Here is a 22,508-nt window from a genome sequence, read left to right on the forward strand (position 1 = left end):
GAGCCATTCACAGACTCTCAGCCCAGCCTACCTCACAGGGTTGTTGTTATGAGAGCAGCAGGAGGAGAGCCGCTTTGAGTGCTTTGGAACAAAAAAAGCAGGATTTAACTCTCATAAATAAATAATAAGTTACAAAAATATAGGGGGAAGCATGCTTGGGTCAACACTAATGCTCATCTATGTGGCAGGTTTATATTGAAATGGAGCGTGACCTTAAATTGCCTGGACCCATGACATTAACGGGGATAATTCACATTAATGAGAACGCACAATTGCTGGCTTTCTCTGTTGCTTGTCATGGCCAGCCTTACTGTGGTGTTGTCCGAATGGAACATTCCTTGACTGTTATTCAGAAGACTTGATACCTGCAAGCCTGAGAGGAGCGTGGCCATCCCCATCTTGACCTCTGCTAGGCCAGCTGGTGGGGGATGAGGAGAGCAGGACAGATGTGCATCAAGCGAAGCATTTCTGTCTTGCCACACCTGCTTGCCCCCTGAATCTAGAGACACTTGCCCTCTTCTTGTTCCAGGTATGGATGGATGCAGGCACTCAGATCTTCTTCTCTTATGCCATCTGCCAGGGATGCCTGACAGCCTTAGGCAGCTACAACAAGTACAACAACAACTGCTACAGGTAGGAAGTGCTGGTTTCTCTTCAGTTCTGGTCCTTGCCACAAACATCTTGGGTCTCATCGCCCTGGTATGCCCCTCAGTTGTGGATGCAGTCAGACCCCACTGGTATTCTGCAGCAAGCAAGTCAGGGACTCACATGGAATACCTAAAATATTGTATACGTTTCTCTCTCCATGTCCTCTACCAAAGTTTGGCGCATTGACTTTCCTGTAGTGGCCATAAGGATCCCTTTGCAATTGTCCCTTATCCCTGCTTTTTACCTATCATACTGAAACCAATCACTTGCTCCTGTGTAGCAAACCTATGTACCATATACCAGTGGTCTTTAATTTTGCAAAGGCACTCTTCCAAAAAGACACAACAAAATTTACTTTCCATGCATGGGTTTGCTTTAGCCTCTCTTTCAGAGTGTGTGTGCACGCATGCCCACATGCCCATGGAAAATGCCTGTCTGTCAGTCTGTATCATATTTTAAACTAACCAATAACTGAAATTCTTTGGCCAGTTGTACAAATTAAAAACATAAAATATAAAGTTGCAGTAAAGCAGAGATAAAATGAGTCAAATAAAAATAAGATTGAACCAGGAACTGCACACAATAAAATTGAAAGTAAAACCTTCAGGAGAGAGGAAATAATGCAAAGATCTAAGAGGACTAAGAACAGCTCCAAAATTGGCTGGGTCAATAGAGAGATTTTGCCTGGCACTGAAAAAAACCACAAATAGGCTCTCTGGGGATGGCATTCCATGTCACCCAAAGGAAGTATTAGGAAGCAGGCCATTTGGCTTGGAGTCCTGAATCTCTGGAATGCCACATCCCCCCCCACCCCCCGCTGTCCACAGGCTACACAGCTTGGGACTACAATACTTAATGGCACATTTTGAACTTTACAATCAACATCCAGGTCCTTCCTCTGACTGCCATGTCTGAGGGAGGTTTTGATCAGTGGCCACAAGGAGCAGGGCCTCCTCAGTGGTGGCCCCTCAATCATGGAACAAACTCCCCGCTGAGGCCCACCTGGACCCAACTCATCTATCCTTCTGGTGCCCGTTAAGTCTGTCCTCTATGACGAGGCATTTAAGAACTCTAAATAGCATATCGGGACATTATAACAGCTATTCAACAGGTTTTGTTGTTTTAACTTGTTCTGGCTGTTGTAGAAGTGCAAATGTGGTCTCTCAGACAGGCTTTTAAATTTTGTAGTGAAAATGTATGATGGGTATTCGTATTTTATGTGTTGTTGTGAACAGCTCAGAAAGCACCAGATATTGTGTAGTAGAGAAATCAACACAACAACAACAACAGGCACATGGTGAAGTAAAGATGCAGGGGCCCTGGTGGTCTTTGTTGTATCTGATCCCCCGGGTTGGCTGGCCTTTTGCCTACGTGCGCTTCACCTCTTGCAGCCATCCTCACCTGAACCTTTCTGTCCAAGTGCTTTCCTGAAATCAGATGCTCTGCTTTCCTGTCAATTCATTCCTTTTTACAAAATGGGGTGATCTTAGAAGACAGGGTCTTTACAGAGCTTGGAGCATATGCAAGTTGTGCTTTTGGGGACTCCTGAGCCCTGGATCCTTTCAGTTCCTATCACCATCCCTGGTGCCACCACCAAAATGGCCATTTCTTGTGACGCTCCCATACCTGGGGTCGGAACACTGGTCTGCCTAGCTCAGCGTTATCTGAGGCAGCAATTCCCCAGGCTCGGAGGGGGTGGGGGCTCCCTTTTCCAGACCTGTCTGGAGAGGCCAAGCATTGAACCCTGAAACAGTAGCTAAGTGTCAGGACCTCTTCTTCCTCCCTGCTGGGATTGTGGTGCTGGAGCCACAGATGTGAGGTGGGACCACACTAGTGCATGCAGGAGAACAGGTGCAATATGCTGGGAGCTGGGAAGCCATCCAAAGTGCAGCACAGGGGATCCTGTAGAACAGCCGGCACATGAGCCATTTTCCACTTGCCTTGGAAGCCCAGAAATGCTTTCTGGGCCTCTGGGCCTCTCTGGCTGCATCTGTGCCTCAGATTGGCTATTGTGTTCTACCCTGTTCTGATTCCGTTCGACAAACCAGACACCCAATGCACCTGCACCAGAGAGGAGCAAGCACGCTTAGCCGGGGAGCAGTGCCTTCTCGATCTCACAACTCTCTTGCCGTTGCCCCCACAGGGATTGCTTTATGCTCTGCTTTCTGAATAGCGCCACCAGCTTTGTGGCTGGCTTCGCCATTTTCTCTGTGTTGGGCTTCATGGCAGAAGAGCAAGGTGTGCCTATCGCAGACGTGGCTGAATCAGGTGAGCAGCTGGTGGTGGGGATGGACAGAGTAGAATGCGAGGTATCTCAGGTATGGGAGGCCACCCCTCCATAACCCTGTGGTGGCCTCCTATGTCTTGGTGTCCTTCAGGTGCTTTGGATGGCAACTCTTGTCACCTCAAGGGGAGGATGATGGGAACTGTAGTTTAAAACATCCGGATGGCACCAGGTTGGGGAAAGCAGCCTTAAGGAGACCCATACAAATAATCATTACTAAAGAGTATGGATTCTTCCATTGTGTCTGAAATGGCTGATGTCCTTTGACTTTTGTTTGGACTGGAACCACCTCTGTGCATATAAGAAACAGGCAGTATCATTATGCATGGAAGGCAGTTCTTGAAATGTGTGGACTCCTATGTATCAGCCTTCCCCAACCTACTGCCCTCCAAATCCTTTGGATTTCAACTTCCCTGAGTCCCAGCCAGCATGGCCAATAGTCAGGCAAGTTCGGAATTTTACTCCAAATCATGGAGCGCACCAGACTTGGGAAGGCTGATCTGTATCAGTCCCGTTGGCATGTTGGGTTAGGCAGAGGTGGAACTTTGGTCCTTCTAATGCTGTTGGGCTCCAGTCCCCATCAACCCCTGTCAGCATGGCATGATGAGTGCTAATTTTTAAAGAATGATGTTGGCAATCCAGTAGTCAGGGTTAATGGGAATTGAAGATTAGCAAAACCCCCGCTTGCTCACTCTTGTTTGATTTGTAGGTCCAGGCCTAGCCTTCATCGCCTACCCCAAAGCCGTCACCATGATGCCCATTCCTCCGTTGTGGGCCTGCTTATTCTTCCTAATGCTGATCTTCTTGGGTCTGGACAGTCAAGTATGGCAAAATAATATCATGCATTTCTTTAGTTCCATCCGTGGTCAGGGGATATATTGGGCTATGTGGGAAAATGGCATCTGAGCGCAAAGGAGTAACATGGATGGTATTAAGCACTAATTACAGAAGTAGAACAAGAGGAAAATATGGGAAGCCATCATTTGGACCTGAATTAAATTCACATCAGAGGCACAGATTTTTGTCAGCACAGATGCAAGGCCTCCTGTTCTGAATTCTTCCCCCACTAATTGTTCCAAATAAAGCTTGCATTTTCTGAGCACGCTGCTTAACCATTTGGGAAAAAAAGCAAGAGGAAGAAGAGCAGCTAAGGGTGAATTCCTACCCAGGTTTAGATGGAAAAAGTTCTATATTTCCAGTGCTCCCCAGCCAGCTCTGCTAGCTGGGCCATGCTGGGAACTGTAGAATGCTTTTCTATCTAAACATGCATGGGACTGTGCCTTAAGTTGCTGGACAGCAAGTAGATCTCTAGATATTTTGGGCTTCAACCCCCAGCATTCCTGTGGCTATTGGTCATGTTTTCAGGGGCTTCTGGGAATTGGAGACCAAAGTATCTGAAGATCAACCTGCTGTCCAGTCTTGTGCCCTCTAGAATTTGTTGGCCTGCAGTTTCCACCAGCTGTGGTGAACAGAACTCTGTGATGAAAGACAATGCAAGTTGGGAGCCTCAGATTCTAGAGGATGACAGCTTCCCCATACCTGACCCACACGTGTCCATTCTGGTGCATGGTAGCTTCACTGAAACGAGGTGGCCACCTTACGCTATCAGAGAATTGACCCATCTAGACCCATGTAGTCTGCTGTGTCTCAGACAGAGTTTTATTTCCAGATTTGGATCTGGAGATGGCAGGGATGGACCCTGACACCTCCTGCTTACACAGCAAGTGCTTCGACCCTTGAATTATGGGCCCTGCCTGTAGGCAAGGAAAGCCTTGGATTCTTCCCACTTCAGCCTGAGCCAAGGCAGCCGTGTACACCCAGTGCCACAGAAAGGCCTCCCCTCAGAATCCTTAGCCCAGTCCAGCAGGTGCTGGGAGAGATACCTGACTGGGTTCCTACAGGAAGAAATGGCCAAGACCCAACACTGATGAGAGTTTGCTAGTGGGAGGAGGAAGGAAGCTGGGGAGAAGAAGGACTGAGAAAGGAGAGCTCTCTAACCCAGATTTCCTGATATCATTTCTTCTATAGTTTGTCTGTGTTGAGAGCTTGGTGACAGCCATTATTGATATGTACCCGCAAATCTTCCGTAAGAAAGGGCGGCGGGAACTGCTGATCTTGGGCATTGCAGTGATATGCTACCTTCTTGGCCTACTGCTGGTCACTGAGGTGAGAAACAGTGGATGGGAGAAAGAAAGGCTTACCCAGGAGGTCTGTCAAACCAGCACAGTATCCGGATATTATAAACGACTCTCACATACTTTGGCCAATCTGATAATGAAGTCTCTTTTTATAGCACCCAAGTAGCCAAAGATTTCTGGACACTCACAGGAAGTATACATCACAATGCAAAATAATAAAACATACTTATGTTTTGTATTGTTAAACTGCCTTGAGACTTCGGTAATGGGATGGTCTAGAAACGTTTTAAATAAATAAATAAATAAATAATCTCTTGCATACAAAATTTAAACAAGTAAAAAACATCTATTATAAGAAACTGGACCTGGCAGAAACACCTGACATAAATGCCCCATTCTATGCTCTCAAGTGCCTGGGAGCAGAAGACGGTCTTAACCTGGTGCCAAAAGATGGCAGTGTTAGCACCAGGCTGATTTCAGTGGGGAGACCATTCCAGAAGCTGGTGGCCACCGCTAAGAAGACGCTTGTTACCACCTTCCGAACTTGCCTCACGGGAGGTACTTGGAGGAAAGCACTGGTGTTGATCACAGTGTCTGGGCATGTTTATGTTGTACAAAGGATCACAAGTGGATTGTATTTGCATATGCCCCACATTTCTGTATTCCCCAGGACAAGTCCATATTTTCTGACACCTGCCCCAAGTAAATCACTATCCCTTTTTTTAGTTCTCAATTTTGGGATGCCTTAAACCAGTGGAAACCTATGGCTCCTAAGGTGTTTTGGACTGCAGCTTCCATCAGCTCCAGCTAGTGTGGCCAATGGTCAGGGTTGATGGGATTTGTAATCCAACAACATCTGGAAGGTCATACATTCCTCCACACCTAATTGAAATACGTTGGAAAATTCTTCCTCAACTTCTGTTGAGCACAAACTATCTAAACTTAGCTTGTTTTGAAGTTTGTACTCTTTTAGCACTCTATGGGCTGCAAACCATTCTTCCTCCAAGAGTGCTATTCTGTCCCTTGGTTTATGCACGGTTCCTGACGCTGCTTCCTGAGAGTCTTGGCTTAAGTCACAGTTCAAGGAGGCTGAGATTATCTGGCACATGTATGGTAACCCGCTAAACTTGCCCAATGTCTGTCTGTCTGTCCCATCAATTAGCAGCAGCCCATTAAACCAAGCTTTAAAAAATACAACATACAGTAATGTAGTGTCTTTAGCCCTGCATCCCACAGGGGTGCTTGTGTCAATAACACGGAACAGCCACCCTCGATTCAAAAGTTGGTTTGGATACAGAAGTGATCATTAAATAAAGCTACTCATAAAATGGTTGCTGATCTTAGTTGGTTGCAAGGAGAGCACCATGACTGGGGCTGGAAGGCTGCACACTCCACCCTGTGAGCAAGTGCCATTAGATACCGAGGGGATGCTCCTATTGCATCCACCACAGCCGTAAGCATGGATTGCAGCCCACAGCTGTTTAGGGCTGCTATGTTGGGCTCCTCCCACCAGGATGATGGCAGTGAATGTGATTTGCAGATATGCCTAGCTGTGTTGTGAGATGCAGGGAGGAAGGAAGCATTGCAAATGTCTCCATTAAGGGATGATAATAATCCAAGAAACTATCACAACCCATTAATGGAGAGATGGAGGTTCATGTCTAGGCTTGTCTACTAGGAAATGGTGTTGTACAGAAGCAGCCTTCTTGCTGTATTCCCGCTCCGTATGTTATCGAGCTATTCTGCTTTTTGCCCTCCCTGCCCGCTGCCCATCCTTCATTCTGTTCATGATCTCACCACTCCGTTTTATGCTTCTTGTAGGGCGGAATGTACATCTTCCAGCTGTTCGATTATTATGCAGCCAGTGGCACCTGCCTCCTCTTCCTTGCCTTCTTTGAAGTCACCTGCATTGGATGGGTTTATGGTATGTAGAACGCAGAATTTGGCTGGACTGCCTTTCTTCTAGGCGTGTTTGTGATAGCAGCAGCTGTTGCTAATGGCAGAAAGGTCTGATTATTGAGCTGATCTTGACAGAAACATGGTGGCATTCCTCCTGCTGGGTGAAACCTCAGCAGCCCCCAAGCTGGCCCCCTCCAGGTGTTTTGGACCACAGTCCCCCTCATTCCCAGCCAGCCAATAGTCATGCTTGCTGGGAATGCTCATGGTGGCAGTCCAACCCATCTGGAGAGCAACGTGGTGTGAAATGATGGGTTAAATTCGACCTTCACTATGGTCCCATTTTGGAAGAGAGAATCCATGGAGCCAAGATGGTGGTTTATTAGGCATGGCATAGATCACCTCCAGGCAGATCTAAGGGATGCATTTGTATGAGGGGAGGTAGAGGGCTGAATCTAATGGGGCACTTATGCCCCCAGAGTCTCTTCCACTGCTCCAGTTGCATTGCATGAGTACACAAGCGCTCTCTGCCTCTGTCTCTTTGTGCAGTGGGGATCTAGCACTTCCAGGGACATGTTGAAAGAAGCAGAAATGCTTCTGGCAGGAGACAGGTTAGCAGAGCCCATGCCTAGAAATGAGCAGATTGCTTGTTTTGGGGGTTCCCCTAGGAAGCACTGCATCTTCCTTGCCTAAACAGTGGCCCTGTTTCTAGAATGGAATTGGCAGGACTGAGTGCTGGTGGAAGAGGATCAGCAGGGCAGAAAGGAATCAGTGAGTATAAGCCTGCCCTGGCCCCAGATTCTGCCCAGCTTCCTCTCCAAGTACTGAACCACAGAAGCACCTTCACAATTCTCTTATCTCAGCCTAGGTTCTCCAAATGAAAGAGTAATGCTAATTCCTCACAGATGTTTAAGTTACGGAGATATTTTGATAATATCTTGAAGACCCTTTGACTCTTAAAAGGATCAGAACAATGGTGGGCAACTTTTGGTTCTCCAGAAATATTGTCCTACAATTTCCATCATTCTTCAGCATTAGTTATGCTGGCTAGGGCTGATGGGAACTGTATACCAAAGCTTCTGAAGGGGCACGAGTTGCCTGCCTCTGAATTTAAAAAAAATCTGCCATCCTCTAGTACTGTTCTCTTAATATCATAGTCAAGATTTTTGCCTGATAATTAAAACTGAGATGGTGATCATAATTTCTCATTCCAATTCCAAATACCAGTTCTGTAGCTCAAATATTACCTCTACACTGGTGTGAAACAGCAGGTCAGTAAAGAGCCAACTCAAGGCCAGGAACTGTGGTTAGGCCTCCTGGATCCTCTCTGCTTATATTGCAGCAGATTTTTATATTTGCAAAGTATTTCAGCAAACAGCATGAATAAAGGCACATGTTCCACGTTTGCCTTTTGCCAGCCATGATGCTGCCACCCACAGCTTGGCAGCTTTCCCCCTGCTTGTCAAGCAGTTGACGTTATACAGATTTCAGGATTTCCCGCTGCAGACAGCTTTCCTTCTGTGAAAGCATCTTGCAATTCCAGCTAATTTACTGCTGCTGTTGCAGTAGCCAAAGGGAAGCTCCTGGAGCAATGGGGAGAGGAGAGAATCCTGCTTAAAACTAGCATCCCTTTTGATGGATGGGAAACCTGATGCCAAAATAACACTGCCCAGGGAATTTTCTAAGCAACACCAGTGAACTTAACCCTGAGATATGTCATTCTAAAAGAAATCTCTATGGCACCCTCTTTCTGGAGCTTAAATTGGGTTAATGCTGTTGGATTCTTGGGTAACTGGGGGTCGACACTGGATGAAATGATGCTCAGGGCTCCACTGCAGGTGGCCTTGGAGTTAAATTGTGACCTGTGTGTTGTGCTTTCAAATAAATGTATGTTTCATGCCCGAGGGTGCCCATGCAGACAAATTCAGATAGAAAGTGGGAACACTGGTGTAGCCTATAGTGACCCAAAGGGTGGGCCATGGACTGGGAAGCCTGAATTCCGATCTCACCCTGTCATAAACTTGCTGCATGGCAGAACCCAATTTGCACTTTGCCCAGCTTCTGTGCAATAAGGGGGCTAGGTTTCTGAGATAATGCTGGTCGGGTAATCTCAGGGAGACCTTTGCAAATACCCTGGGCTGACAGAAAGACGAACAAGTGGGTTCTAGATCAAGTTAAGCCAGAGCTTTCCCTAGAAGCAAACATGTCAAAGCTGAGGCTGTCCTACTGAGGCCACGTCATGAAAAGGCAAGACAAGAAAGTCAAAGGCAGACCAAGAAAAGAAAGACCAAATAATAGAAGGACTGACACCATAAAGGAAGCCACTGCTTTGAACTGATAGCAGCTAAGCAGGGATATCATGGATAGGACATTTTGGAAGGCTTTTATTCATAGGGTCACCGTAAGTTGTAGGCAATTTGTTGTAGCACCTAACAACAACAACAGGATGTTTGATGCATTTTAAATGCCTCTTAAATTGTCACAGTGTTAGGATTATACTCATGCTGTGGATTATCTTCCAAGACAGGTTAGCTGGCGAAGGAAGGCAGATCATGATGCAGCGGAAGAACAGTGACGGAGTAGTAGGCCACTTAGGCCAGCTTTTCTTGCAGGGGGAGACATTGTCCTCTGGGAGCCGTCATGGGCCGTGGCGTGCCCCCACTGTGAATTTGCGAGGAATTGCACAGAGGGTGTGCACCTGGTTTATGGGCAGAATCACACCCTTGGGGACTTCCAGGAATGTTTGCGAACCAAGGGCACGGGTGCCTGCAAAAGCATTGGCTTTTTTTTCTCCATGGTGGCAGCAGCAAATTCTGCAGCCGTGGGCAAACCCCTTCCCAAAGGCTGTGGGAGCTGCATGCAGGCTGCTCATTGTCCACCCCTCCCTTAGGCAGCCACTGGGATTAATGCTCCTTTAATCAAGAGTCACATCACGCTGGCCAGTGAGGCATTGACTGTTAAGAGACTCTGAATATGCACTCTTGTTGTGGAAGTTAAAAATACAGCAGGGCATCACAAGCCTTTTTAGCTGTGAATGTGAGAGTGTGTGTATTTCAGCCTGAGCCTGCCATAAGTTGTGCGAACTGATAGTGTGTGCCAAATGCAGCCCAGGGAGCTTGCAGAACAAACATGGCCCAAGGGTTCATAAGGGAGCATGTGGGTCTTCTCTTGGGCCTGGCAGCTTTTGTATTTAGAGTCACAAGTCAATGAGCTCACTTCAGGCTTGAGGTCATGGGAACTGGCTTACCGTGCAATTCTCTGCATGTTCACTTGGATATAAATCCTGCAGTGTAATCCGAATTACGTGGTTTTGTGTAGGATTGCAGCCTTAAAAATGCACAAGTGGACTTTTGGACATGTTCCTGAAGGAACCAAAGCACGTGGCTAGCAGAGTTATAGGTTCTGGTAAGGGTGTATAAGAAATTTTTATCCATTTATTTCTGATCAGAATTTACCCAGTTCATACCACCTGGAACCAAGTGTAGGTCTGAATGCAATTTGCAGTCCAACTCTGCACATTTCTAAATTTGCATTTCATGAAGCAAAACCATGTTTGAAAAAATGCATACCTTCAAACGATGGGTAAAAACCTGCTTTAATCAATGACAGACAAGTTTAACAATATTCATAATTCATGGGTACATTTGAGGAAGTAGACATGCAAATAAGTGAAAAGGAAAAAAAGCTCATCAGCTGATACAAACCCAGGCCAAGATGAGCCTTGCAGTAGAGAGGAAGAAATTCGTGTTCTGAAGTCCTTGGGTTTTACTGATTTGAACATCTCTATATTCTGGTTATGGGATTGTATTTTTTGAAATGATGAGATGGTACAGTTGTCAAGACAAGAGTTCTGATAGCACAGACTGCTTCCTTATGCCAGGGATTTAGCTTCTGTGTCTTAGGATAATGGCAAACAGCCCCATCTATTTAAGCAAAACTTTCCCCAAGCAGTTATTCATGGCCCTTCTCTGCAGTAGCATATATAATCCTTTCAAATAGACGATGGGAAGGAGGACAGGGAGAAGGCTGGTACAACTTTTCCACAGTTTTTCTTCTGCTGGAGAGCAGTGTTGACTGACTGAATGGATGTTTCCTTGGGCCAGATTAATTTTTTCATCATCTTTGGGAAAACAGCATGCCAACTTCCCTCCCATGGATGCAGTAGATCTATTCATGTCAAGCATCAACATTTTCTACTGCATCACCCTTTCCCTTTGACGTGTTTCCTGAAGCCTTGACAGGCAGCATTTCTGCAGGAACTTGGTTTGGAAAGGAAGCACCAACAGTGCTGATGGCTGGAATGGCTTTTGCTCTAAGTGGATTCAGTTGGGCCTTTTTGCTTCTGCTTTTCATTTCCTCCTTGATTCTCTCTGCTTAACCAGCTATAAGCCTGCTATTATGATAGTTTCTCTCATGACATTCTACTTCCGATTTTGCCTGAATCCCATTGACTAATCTCTGTTGTCATCTCAGGTGTGCAACCAAGGAAGCAGGTCATAAAGATGTTGGGCTCCCCATGGCTTAATCGCTGTGGTTCAGGGTGTGCAGCCTGGAGCTGTGGGCTGGAGCACTTAGAGCTTATAATCGGAACCCCAGCTCTGTGACTCGATTAAATTTAGCTGCTTCACCATTGCCTAAATGTCATGGGCATTCGGATAATACTTTGTAGGTCTAGCTCTCCTGAGTGGTTTTAGAAGAGCATGAGAAACTGCTGTATCCAGAGGCGGATCCTTGGCCCGTGTATTCAAGTATTGCTGACACGGGCTGGCAGCAAGGGCACCCCAGGATTTCAAGCAGAAGTTTTTTCCTGCTTTGCTTGGGAGTTGCTGACAGTTTAACCTGGGCCTTCTTTACACAAGGGACCACGACCCTTCCCTGGTTTGGGAACCAAACCAGAATGAAAAACACCTGAGGCCCTTTCTTGGATTCAGTCCAGAACCTTTGATTTTCTAGACAGGTACGCTAAGCAGCTAAACCACAATGCTCAAAGCAGAGAGATGGCGCTTGGCTTTCTGGTTCCACTGTGAATTGAAAGAGCCTGGTATTTAATTCATTTTGTTCAACAAAGCTACAACTGGGACAGATATGATTCATGTTTAGCAATCAACATTTTTTTCACATGTTCACAGAGCAGATGGATCAGGATTTGGGTCTCTAGTCCCCAGTCCTTTATGACTTCCTCCATAGTCTAAATACTAGAACCCCGACGCCTTTGGTGTCACAGGCAAGTGGATGTGGGAAGTGTCAGGCCTCAGAGTCTGAGACAGACGGTGAAGGCCTCACTTAGCAGAATGGGGGGAGGATCTCTGGATGTAGCAGGGCTGGCTGGCCACACTGTGAAGTAAATGAAGTAATAACAAGCATCTAAGGAGCCTTCCCTGTAGGAGTGCTGTGTTCAGAGACTGACATTGGCTCCCTTCACCACAGGGTTTTCTTAAGAAAAGGATGGTGTGGCGATGGTTGCGGTGGGGAAACAACTTGTAATTTGTGTCTGTATTTTCTCTGGCTACCAGCCTTGATGCTTCATTTTGCCTCCAGAGCAGGAACACTTGTTCAACCTCCAGCATCAGGGCAGCTGCCCTGCATTGCCTAGGTAACTGGGCAATGCTTGCCCTTGCCAGGAGTGCCCACCAGTAACGCCTTGCTGGAAGCTAGGCAAGCATCTTTGGGTTGCCTAGGCGACTGGGCAAGGCTCACTCTGTTTTGGCAAGGATGAGCTCTGCAGTTTCCTAGGCAACGGGGGAACACTCATTCTCAAGGATGGGCAGATCAACCAGTTTCACTTTCTCCTGCATTCATTTTTTAAAAGCCATTTCTCTCCCAAATATGAACAACTCTGCAAATGTTGTTCAGTTCTTCACACGTCCACATTGCTTGTGTTCAATAACTAGAGCTATTCCCAGCACGAAGCAGTCCATGGTATAACTGCCTGTCATACAGTTTTTAGCAATGAAGATCCTGTGAGAGGAAATCGGTGACAACCCTATTTAAGTATTAACATGGTTAAATATCCAGGGATTCAAAGCCGGGCTTTGCAGTTTATGTGCTCAAAGCTCTGAGCCTAGATACATGAAGCTGTTGGTTTACAAGAGGAGAGAGGTATATGTGCCGGCATTGCCCAGGCAATCTGCTCCCACCCTCTTTTCCCAGACACATGGTTCAGCTTCACTCAGCTTCCTTGCTCCCTCCTCACCCAAATGTTAACAAACAGAGGGGGCAACTTTTGCCCATGAATGAAGCTGTGAAATTGGAGAAGCTAGTTCAATGCAACAAAAATCTCTTTTTACACGTGTTCTGCGTGGGGATATGTGAATCAGCAAAATTCAAGCTCACCCCAAGTTCTATTAGATGCTTTTTCTGTCTCAAGTCAGTCAAAGTGTGGGTATTTATTTATTGTTCTTTTTTGCATAAAAATCTGTGCTCATTTTTGTGCATATTTTTTCAAATGAATGCATCTTTTGGGCACATCTTTGAAAAGTACTCATTCAATCAAGTATATTCATATGAATTTTTAAAAGTACACATCCTTTCATGCACATTTTCCAGTGTACGTATGCTACTGAATGAACTTTTTTCTGGTTCATGAATCACACTGCAAGCTTGAAAATGTGTGGACTTTGATGACATCCAAGGTGTAAGCTGGGTAAAATCTGGATCAGAAATAAACTGAAATAAATTTCTCATATAGCCGTAGCCCTTCCAAAGTTACTGTATCAATGGAGGGGAGGAGGCCTTCTGTACCCCCTCGTCCTGCCTCAAGGTGAGCACGTGACAGGGCTAGATCATGGGCAGCAAGCCAAAGTGAAAAGCCAGTGGGGGCTGAAGAGAAAGTGCAAACAAACCAAGGTCAAGGAGCAATCCAAGGGTGTGGGAACAAGCCACAGCCCAGGAAAACCTTGTTGCTTGAGCAAGGCTCAGCCAGAACAAAAAGTCCTCTTAAATTTTTTCCCATGCAGGAAGATCCAGTGGCATCCTGAGTGGGACGAAACACCCAGGAACTGAGTGTAGGGTGGGCAGGAACTTAGGCACTGACAGTAAAGGGGAAATGCACTGGTCCAAACAGGCCAGGAGATGGGCTTTGGGTCTTTCCCTTGCTTGTTCTTCCTGGGAGGCAGAGAGTGTCGCTGCTTGGTGACCTCCAGCTCATCTGGTTTCATTGTATGTAATGTTATACGATAAAATATAATTCTATAAAGATCAGTGCCTGAAAAATGCCTAAAACAAACCTCATTGACTAAAGAGATAAAACACCACTAAAACAGGCCATCCATAGTAGAACAGTGATCATTATGGAATATAAAACAACTTTTGCGAAAACAGCTGAAAGGATGATAAAACCTTTTCACTTCAAAGACAAGATATAAAAAGACAGCAAACCATAAACCACCTTGTAAAAAGCAGTTACAGAGGAGGAAAAGACTTGCCTCTAATAGAGGCCCGTCTGGTGTTCCAAAACATGGTGGCTGCTTTTAATCAACATGCTCAAAGCTCTGTGTTATTTTTAATTGCTCCTGGGTTTGCTGCATCACTGCGCATGCTTCCCCGGGAGCAATTCTCATTGAATTCAGTAGAACTTACTTCTAAGTAGACATGCATAGATAAGATGGCACTCTTCATTTATATATGCCATTTTATGGGAATATTTATGTAGACACAGGTTATGAGTCCCTTTGGGAGGATTAACCCTGAACATGTGGCAAAATGCTAAAGTCAATAATACATGTAAACAGTTTTGATTTTTCCCTCATAATCATTAATACTAAATTTTGCATGCTCGAAATGGATATATCTAGTAATCTTTATGGGATCAGTTCTGTTTACTTCCTCATGGGTTGTGCTAGCCAGTGTATTGAAGTGGCTGGAGCATACAGGGATGAGATATCCCTCTATAAGTACCTCAAAGGCTGTCACAAAGAGGAAGGTCAAGATCTCTTCTTGCTGATGCCAGAGTGTAGGACACAGAATAATCAAGCCAGGCTGGACATCAGGAAAAGCTTCCTCGCTGTCCGAACAATATGACAGTGGAACCAGCTGCCTGGAGAGGTGGTGGGCTCTCCCACACTGGAGACATTCAGAAAGAAACTGGACAGCCATCTCAGTGGGATGTTGTAATGTGATGTCCTGCAACAGGAGGGGGTTGAACTTGATGGCCTTCATGGCCCCTTCCAACTCTTCTATTCTATGGTTTTATGAATCTATATGGGAAATCCAAGTTCAAAACTGTGAAGCTTTGCAGAATTTACCAACATTTACAAAGCTGACAAAATTGTCTTTGTATCTCTTGGTCCAGCCTTCCCTGGCCTGGTGTCTTCCAGATGTATTGGGCTGCAGCTTTCATCACATACAGTCAGCAGGCCCCACATGGCTGAGGATGGGAACTGTAGTCCAACAGATCCTTAGGGCAGCAAGTAGGGGAAGGCTGTCCTAAAAAAACAGCCTCCTGTAACCCTGATTGCCTTGAATGAAAGAAGGAATACAAATGAGCTCACAATGGTTTGCTTTGTTAAAAAATAGTACTATATTTTAGTATACTTTTCAACTTGTTGCCTATATGAGAGATTTGCAATATAATACTTCCATACTGATTTTCTTTTAAATTTCTCTTTCTTTGTGGTGATCAAGGAGCAGACCGTTTCTATGACAATATTGAGGATATGATTGGTTACCGGCCATGGCCCCTGATTAAATATTGCTGGCTCTTTCTCACACCTGGCATGTGTCTGGTAGGTGCATTGTGTCTTTGGGGTTATTGGTTAGTTGAGTGAGCGAGCTGCATTTTGGAGTGAAGAGCTGCCTTTCTAACTCATGAGCAGCTTATGTTCAACAGTAAAGCCAGGAACCAACAGCAGTACTTCTTTGGAAATATAACTGGATGCCACAACAGATGAAACCATCCAGAAAGTGAAGGGGTGTAAAAGGTGGATAAAATGTCAGGCAGGCCAACAAAAGGGATTGGAAATTCATCATTCGGGAACCAAGTACAGCAGTGAGTGTCATAATCTGAACGTTGTGATGGAGAAGGACCTCTTCCGTATCATCACTGGCCAAACCCCTGGTGGTGGTGGATGCATAGTGGGGCGAGCATATAGCAGGCTTGTGTAAGAGAAGGTGGTTGTTTAAGTATTCAGATTCTAGACTAGGGGTGGAGAACCTCTTGCCGGGGAGCCACATGCAGCCCTGTTGGGTCTCCCAAAGGGTCATGAGCCTTCCTCTGGCCCCACCCCCTTGCCCCAACCACCAATTCTTTTTAGGTTTCCCAACTTGTGCTGTGTGTCCCCCCCTCCCCCAATTCTAACAGGCTGAAATGTCTCTCCTAAGGCTTAGTTCTCAGCAGTAAGACATCTAAGCTCAAATATGCTGATATTTTTGGCCTCATCAATGAGGGGAATGCAACACTTAAAATTGCTTCCAAAATGTAATTGGACTGTAATTGGACTGTAAATGTAAATGTACCCCTGGCATATAACATCTGGAGTTTTACAGGGATCTACTTCCTTTAGAAGACTGTGGGGAAATGTATCTTATGAGACAGCATCTAAGCATTTACTATAGCATAGAATAGTAGCACTTCAGCCTTTTGCCCTTACCTGGTCAGCAGAACAGAGCTGGCCACACTTCAGGTTCTGAGCACAGCAACTGACTTCAGAGCAGAACTCCTGATTCCATTTCTTTATTCAGGTATGGTTTCTGCAGCCCCGTTCAGACCTTGGCATCCCATTGCACATGCTGAAATAACCATGTTTAGAGCAGAACTCCGAACACTAAACCTTGGCTGAATCTTGCCTTCACTGGGATAACCACACAGCTAGGTCTCTGTGGGCTGTGTCAAGGCTGGAGTTTGGTCATCTTTTTTGCTGTAGTTGTGCAAAGTGACTCTAAGTAAAACATATAGTCCCTTCTCCTGAATTCTCTCTTTGTACATGTTTCTAATGCATCGCTTATCCTAGCCGTTATGCTTTCTATTCTTGTTTTCTCCAGGCGATCTTCTTGTTTTCACTGATTAGATACACACCGCTCAAATACAACAATGTCTATGAGTATCCACCATGGGGGGCTGCTATTGGCTGGTTGATGGCTCTCTCCTCTATGATCTGCATTCCATTCTACATTGTGTTCATGCTCCTGAAAACCAAAGGGCCATTAAAGCAGGTAAAGGGAAGTGCGGCATCCTCAGGGACACATAAACCAGTTTGGCCATTAAACAGGCCTGTCTGTTGCTAATAGGTGATAAAACTGGTGGTTTCAGGAAGGCCTTTGCTTTCTGTGATCCAGATTCACTACTCTTCTGGGACATCATAAGTTATGCTGTGATGTTGCAATTTCATTCCCTAATGGCTAGATCAGTATTTCTTCATAGCTACCTGGGAGTCTCCATCATATGGTATCCTAATTGGGCCAAGGCAACTTTTGCACAGTGGTAATTCCAGAGGACCTTATCCTTAATTCTGCCCAACTACAGGAACTGCAGGCATTTCTTGTTATTTTTGAAAACACATCCTGATCTCTATCAAGAACAGTTTTCCACTACATCAGTCACCTTGGATTTGAATTGAGAGGACCATTTCTTTCAAGTGATGGGCAAAATGCCACAGACTGTTGGGGATGGGAAGACCACTAAACAACAGCCACTCAGTTCAACATCACACCAAACCATGGTTAAAGAAGCCTAGTTATAGTTTGTGTGAGGCCTGAAGTGTGATTAGTTAGCAAACTAGAATCGGAAACTGTAGTTTGAAGTTAATTGGCAAAACACAGTCTGTGCAACTTTGGTGTGGTGTATGAATTGACAAACCATAGTTACAGCTGTCACTGCTCCTCCAAAGACAGGAGAACTGAGCTGATGAGTACAACCAAGCCGTCCTAAGCAATGGTTTGTTTTGCATGTGAACGCTGAATCCTTGCTTTGAGTTCTAAAACTAGGATGAATACAAACCATAGCTTGGGTGAAGTCTGAATTCTGTCAAGGATCTTAGATAAACAGTCTTTGTCATTGTTATGGGTTTGCTAAAACCTGCAGCTTATGGAATGATGGGTCCTTATAGACATGCATCTCACAGCATGAGGTGTGCATGTGTGTTGGTGAGATACGTAATTCAAAGGGCAAAAAGCTGGGGAATCTCACAATCTCACTGAAAAGAATGAACTTTGTAGAGGATGCCCTTCTCAATGCTCTGACCTCTGGGAAGGGGATGTTGTGCCCACAGGGACTTGTTTACTGACTGAGGAGCCTAACATAATGTGAAATGACGGGCCAGACGTTGAAACTGATTTAATGTCCACCTCAGGTGGACAAGTTGTGAGGCAAAGCCCCAGACAGTGAGGAAAAGGAAGGGAGGCCTTCGGCGAAACACAGAAGGGAGGCAAAGGGCACAAACAAACAACAATGCAATGGGAGGGGAGAAGAAGAGAGATGCTGCCTTATAAAATAGAGTTTTTGCAGTTTTCAGTTGGGTATACAGTGGCACATTTGCATGACTGTGTGTTGAGAGGGGCACCTATCTGAGGAAGAGCGGCAAGTTGATTGTGAAGGGAAAATGATTTGTTTGACTGAGAGTGAATGACTTATGCAGGTTTTGACAGGTGGCCTACTTCTGTGGTGAAGAAAAGTGAGAAAATACATTTTCTGGCTGGGGTCTGCCTTGATGTTTCTCTCTTTAACACCTTTGTAAGTTACAGTTCAGCTGCTTCAGTTGATGGAGTTGAAGAAGTAGCCTCAGAGATGGCAGCTCATCTTGTAAAAAAGGAACACAAAGAAATATCCAGAGCAAACTTTTAAATTCTATGCTGTTTATTTATTTATTTCCACTAAAAATAAAACTCACAGTGGTTCACAATAAAAAACAAACTGATCTGATGAAGTATGATAAAAAACAAATAAGTTAAAAATACAATTCAGATCACAATGATAAAAGAAATAAATAGCACCCAACCAATCAACACCTGCTCCACCAGCAATAAATCCACTTATAAATATTGAAAGACTTGCTTCAATATTTTAACTTGGTTTGCCTTTCCCAACTTGTTACCCTTGAGATGTGTTGGCTTGAACTGCAAGCCCCATCACTTCCCAGTCAGCTAACCATGGGAGGACACCAGGTTGAGGAAGCCTGTTCTAGGTTTGGCTTCACTGGAATGGAAGCTCTGTCCATTCTTCAATAGCAAATGCTATGCATGTTTGCTTAGCAGAAATGCCACTGAGTTTAGGGGGACTTATTTTCCATCAACTGTGTTTAGCATTGCAGTATAAGTGAGTCATTCTCTCAGTGATTATCTTCACTGTGTGGAATTTCCCTCTGAGGCTCTCCAGGTCATTACTCGAGTCACCAAGGACACAGTCTGGTGCCCGTTTAGACAGGCAAAACCCTACAACTCCCAGCATTCCCCAACCAGCATCCTTCCTGAGGGGCGTGAACTTCTGCAGCATTGAGGAAAGAAAGAATAATTACTGTTGTCACTATTATGAAAACAACAGAAGAGCATAGGAAAAACCATACTGGATCAGCCCAATGGCCTGTCTAGTTCAACATTTTGACTCCCCTGCTAGCAACGCTCCAGGCGATTTACAATCAATAGAAACGAAAGAATTAAAAACTATTAAGAAATTAAGGGTGTTTTCACTCTGTTTGCTTGCAGTGAAATTGCATCTCATTCACTCATTTTTCTGGAGCATTCAGACAATATTGCCACTACTCTGTTGCCTTCTAGTGTTTTCTGAGTTGCCATCCTGGTATTTTAAAGACCAGGTTTGGTGATTTGCATAACTTTTAATGCAACTGAACTACAAGTGTGAATCTAGGTTCTAGAACAGAATTATGGTTCTGAGTAGTTGTTTAAAACTTAACCCCATTACTTGTGATCAGCTGGCATTTAACTGCCACCCTGTGGGCGAGCATTTTGAATTTTAATAGAGAAAACAGCACTGTAGTAAGGATACTTCTAGACAAGTCTTTGTGCTACTGCTATGCTTAAATACAGACTTTTAGGGGAGGATCCAGATGGAATTCTATGTTTCATACATGGAATTTCATAACTCTCCTGCCTTTCCCACCACCATTCGTTCTCTCTCTCTCTCTCTCTCTCGGGAAAGAAGGAAGAGGTGCACCATGGTTTTGACTGGGAGTAGTGCAAGTCCCATGAGGAGCTGGGAACAATTCCCCTTCCAGCTGATTATGAAACAGCAGTGCCTCTGAAGCATTAACAGGCAGCTTCAGGGCACAATCCTATTTAGACAGAAAAGCACCCTCTGACTCCCAGCATTCCCCAGCCAGCTCGCTGAGGGTTGCTAGGAGTTTTACGACTTTTCTCTCTCTCAAAACATGAATAGGATTTTGTCCTTAAATAAAAATAAAAAGATCATAAGAGACTATAAAGCCATTTACACTGGAATAACATGTACATTTTAGTTTATTGCCTTTGCCAAAGGCCATAACAAAAACATAGAATGTAGTTATACAGATGGGACAAACATTCCAAAATAAAACAGTTAAGCATACAAATGGAGCAAATGTCTAAAAAATAAATCTATTACTGAGGTAATAGTGATAATTGAAAATAAAATTGGCTTAGGGCAATCCTGCACAGTATTTAATTATGATAACATGAATATGAGGAAAAATTAACACAAAACAGTTTGATAACAGCAAGAAAAAGCTCTGGAAAGAAGCTACTTAATTCCTGCTAAGAATAAATAAAATCTAGACCTTAAGATTATTTCAGAATGGAAGAAACTGCACCAGTTTCACCTTTCAACCTATGCTTAATTGTTGAAACTTTCTCATTCCCAAAATAGGGAAATTTATATATGCCATCCAATATTTTTAAGATTTTCAAATCTTAAATTGTGTGTGTGTGTGTGTGTAAAATCTTTCAAGTATTTTAAATTTAAAATAGTCTACCACCCCCACCATCCTGGAAAACCCTAATCAGATAATATTCTTATTCTCACGAGCAGCTGGGTGAGGACAATTGTCTCAAGAAGATACGGTGAAATAGAAAAGACACAGAATTGCATACAAATTAGCAGACCCAAATTTTATGTATAAATGCACACACAGAGATACTTGCTATACTTTAGAAATACAATACTTTGCAGCCTGTGTGGCAGTCTCCTTCATCAGTTGGCCAGGTACTAACTGCGGATGGCAGCTTCAAGGTTCTTGCTGGTTCACCTTTCTTAAAATCCGTTATCTTTAAACTGGGCTTAGGTTGAACAAATGGAAGATACGGTCAAATAACAGGCTCTCCTCTGTAAAAATACAGCTTATGGACACCATACTTTAAGATTTTGATGTGGAGAAGACCACTGGGTAGAACACCATTAAATCTCTGCCCTCCATTTTGTGCTTCGTTACATGATGAAGCCCTGATAAAATTGTACACAGACTCTCTTAAGGAAATATCAGAAAGCTGTGAAAATGCAAGCGGTGGCCAGCTACCGAGAAGCAAACTTCTATTGTATAAACCTTGGCTGTTTGTGGCAACAGTGAGAGTGATGTGGTGATGGCAGGCATGGTGTTCATCCAAAAAAGTGTGATGCATGAGTGTGCAAGACTTGCAGGGAAGCACAACTGTATTCTCAGAAATCTCCCAGGACTACAATTCTGCTTGTGGACAAGGTGCACGCTGCACCCACGTCTTGTTTTTTTCCAAAATCAGGGTGGGATGTGTTGTTGCCTCCAGCCTGTGCCTGGTTATCAACCTCCACAATGCAGATCCCTGTAGGCCAGTGTTGACTCCCTGTCCGCAGCTTCAGCCTCTAGGGAGGGACACAGGAGCAGACAAGATAGGGAGGAATAGGGGATTGTGAGGGGCAGATGGTTCCCCGGATAGCTGGGGTTGATTGAATGTCCCCTGGCCTTGTGGCTGAGCAGAGACCCCCATCTCCATGTTCTCACCTAGCCATCCCTGGCATTCCAGCACATGTGGAGCCTACTCCAGATGTGCTGGGATGCAATTCCCACCATTCCCAGCCATGATGCCGTATTAGGCCATTGGCCATGCTGCTGGGAATGATGGGGATTACAGTTCAGTGCACCTGGTCGCACCACACTGGGAAAGGCCGTGCAGCCAGCCTTTGTTCTGCAGACTGCCCTGTGCTATGCTAATGAGCAAGAATGGAGCTCTGGGGATCCCTGTCCCCACAATGGAAGAAAGAACCCAGGCAGAGCAGATGCTTTGTTCGACTGACCGTTGCTTGCCTGGGTATGGCAACTATCTAGCTGAACCCCTCCATTCCGGTGTTCTGCAGTGTGTGGCGATGTTTCTGTAGACAAGTGGCATCATCCCTGCACAGGTGGGAAATGCCAGGAGGCTGCAGAGCTTGCGGAGCCCAAAAAGTTCTTTCTCAAAACAATCTTTAGAAACAGCTCACAGAAACAGTTTAATGGACAATTGAACATACTCAGTTGCCATCCAGTTTTGATTGCCTTGAGTGGAAATGGAGAACTAGACCAGAAGAAGAAAGCAATGTCATCTCCTGAAAGAAGATACGGCTGGCTCACTGGAGCAGCCGCATCCGAAACTGCAACATTTTGTTGCAGTTC

General features: G+C 44.9%; 1 protein-coding gene across 1 annotated transcript in view; it reads left to right on the forward strand.

Moving 5' to 3' along the window:
- Positions 1–22,508, forward strand: part of SLC6A12 (solute carrier family 6 member 12) — a 56,843-nt gene that overhangs the window by 28,585 nt on the left and 5,750 nt on the right. The window contains exons 8-14 of the mRNA XM_044417028.1: positions 530–633; positions 2,792–2,916; positions 3,642–3,754; positions 4,961–5,098; positions 6,892–6,994; positions 15,589–15,689; positions 16,945–17,115. Of these exons, the coding sequence (XP_044272963.1) occupies positions 530–633; positions 2,792–2,916; positions 3,642–3,754; positions 4,961–5,098; positions 6,892–6,994; positions 15,589–15,689; positions 16,945–17,115 (855 nt within the window). The remainder of the gene's footprint in view (positions 1–529; positions 634–2,791; positions 2,917–3,641; positions 3,755–4,960; positions 5,099–6,891; positions 6,995–15,588; positions 15,690–16,944; positions 17,116–22,508) is intronic.

The sequence above is a fragment of the Varanus komodoensis genome, unplaced genomic scaffold (genome assembly GCF_004798865.1).
Source record: "Varanus komodoensis strain SLA01 unplaced genomic scaffold, ASM479886v1 scaffold85, whole genome shotgun sequence".
In the NCBI taxonomy this organism is placed as follows: Eukaryota; Metazoa; Chordata; class Lepidosauria; order Squamata; family Varanidae; genus Varanus; species Varanus komodoensis.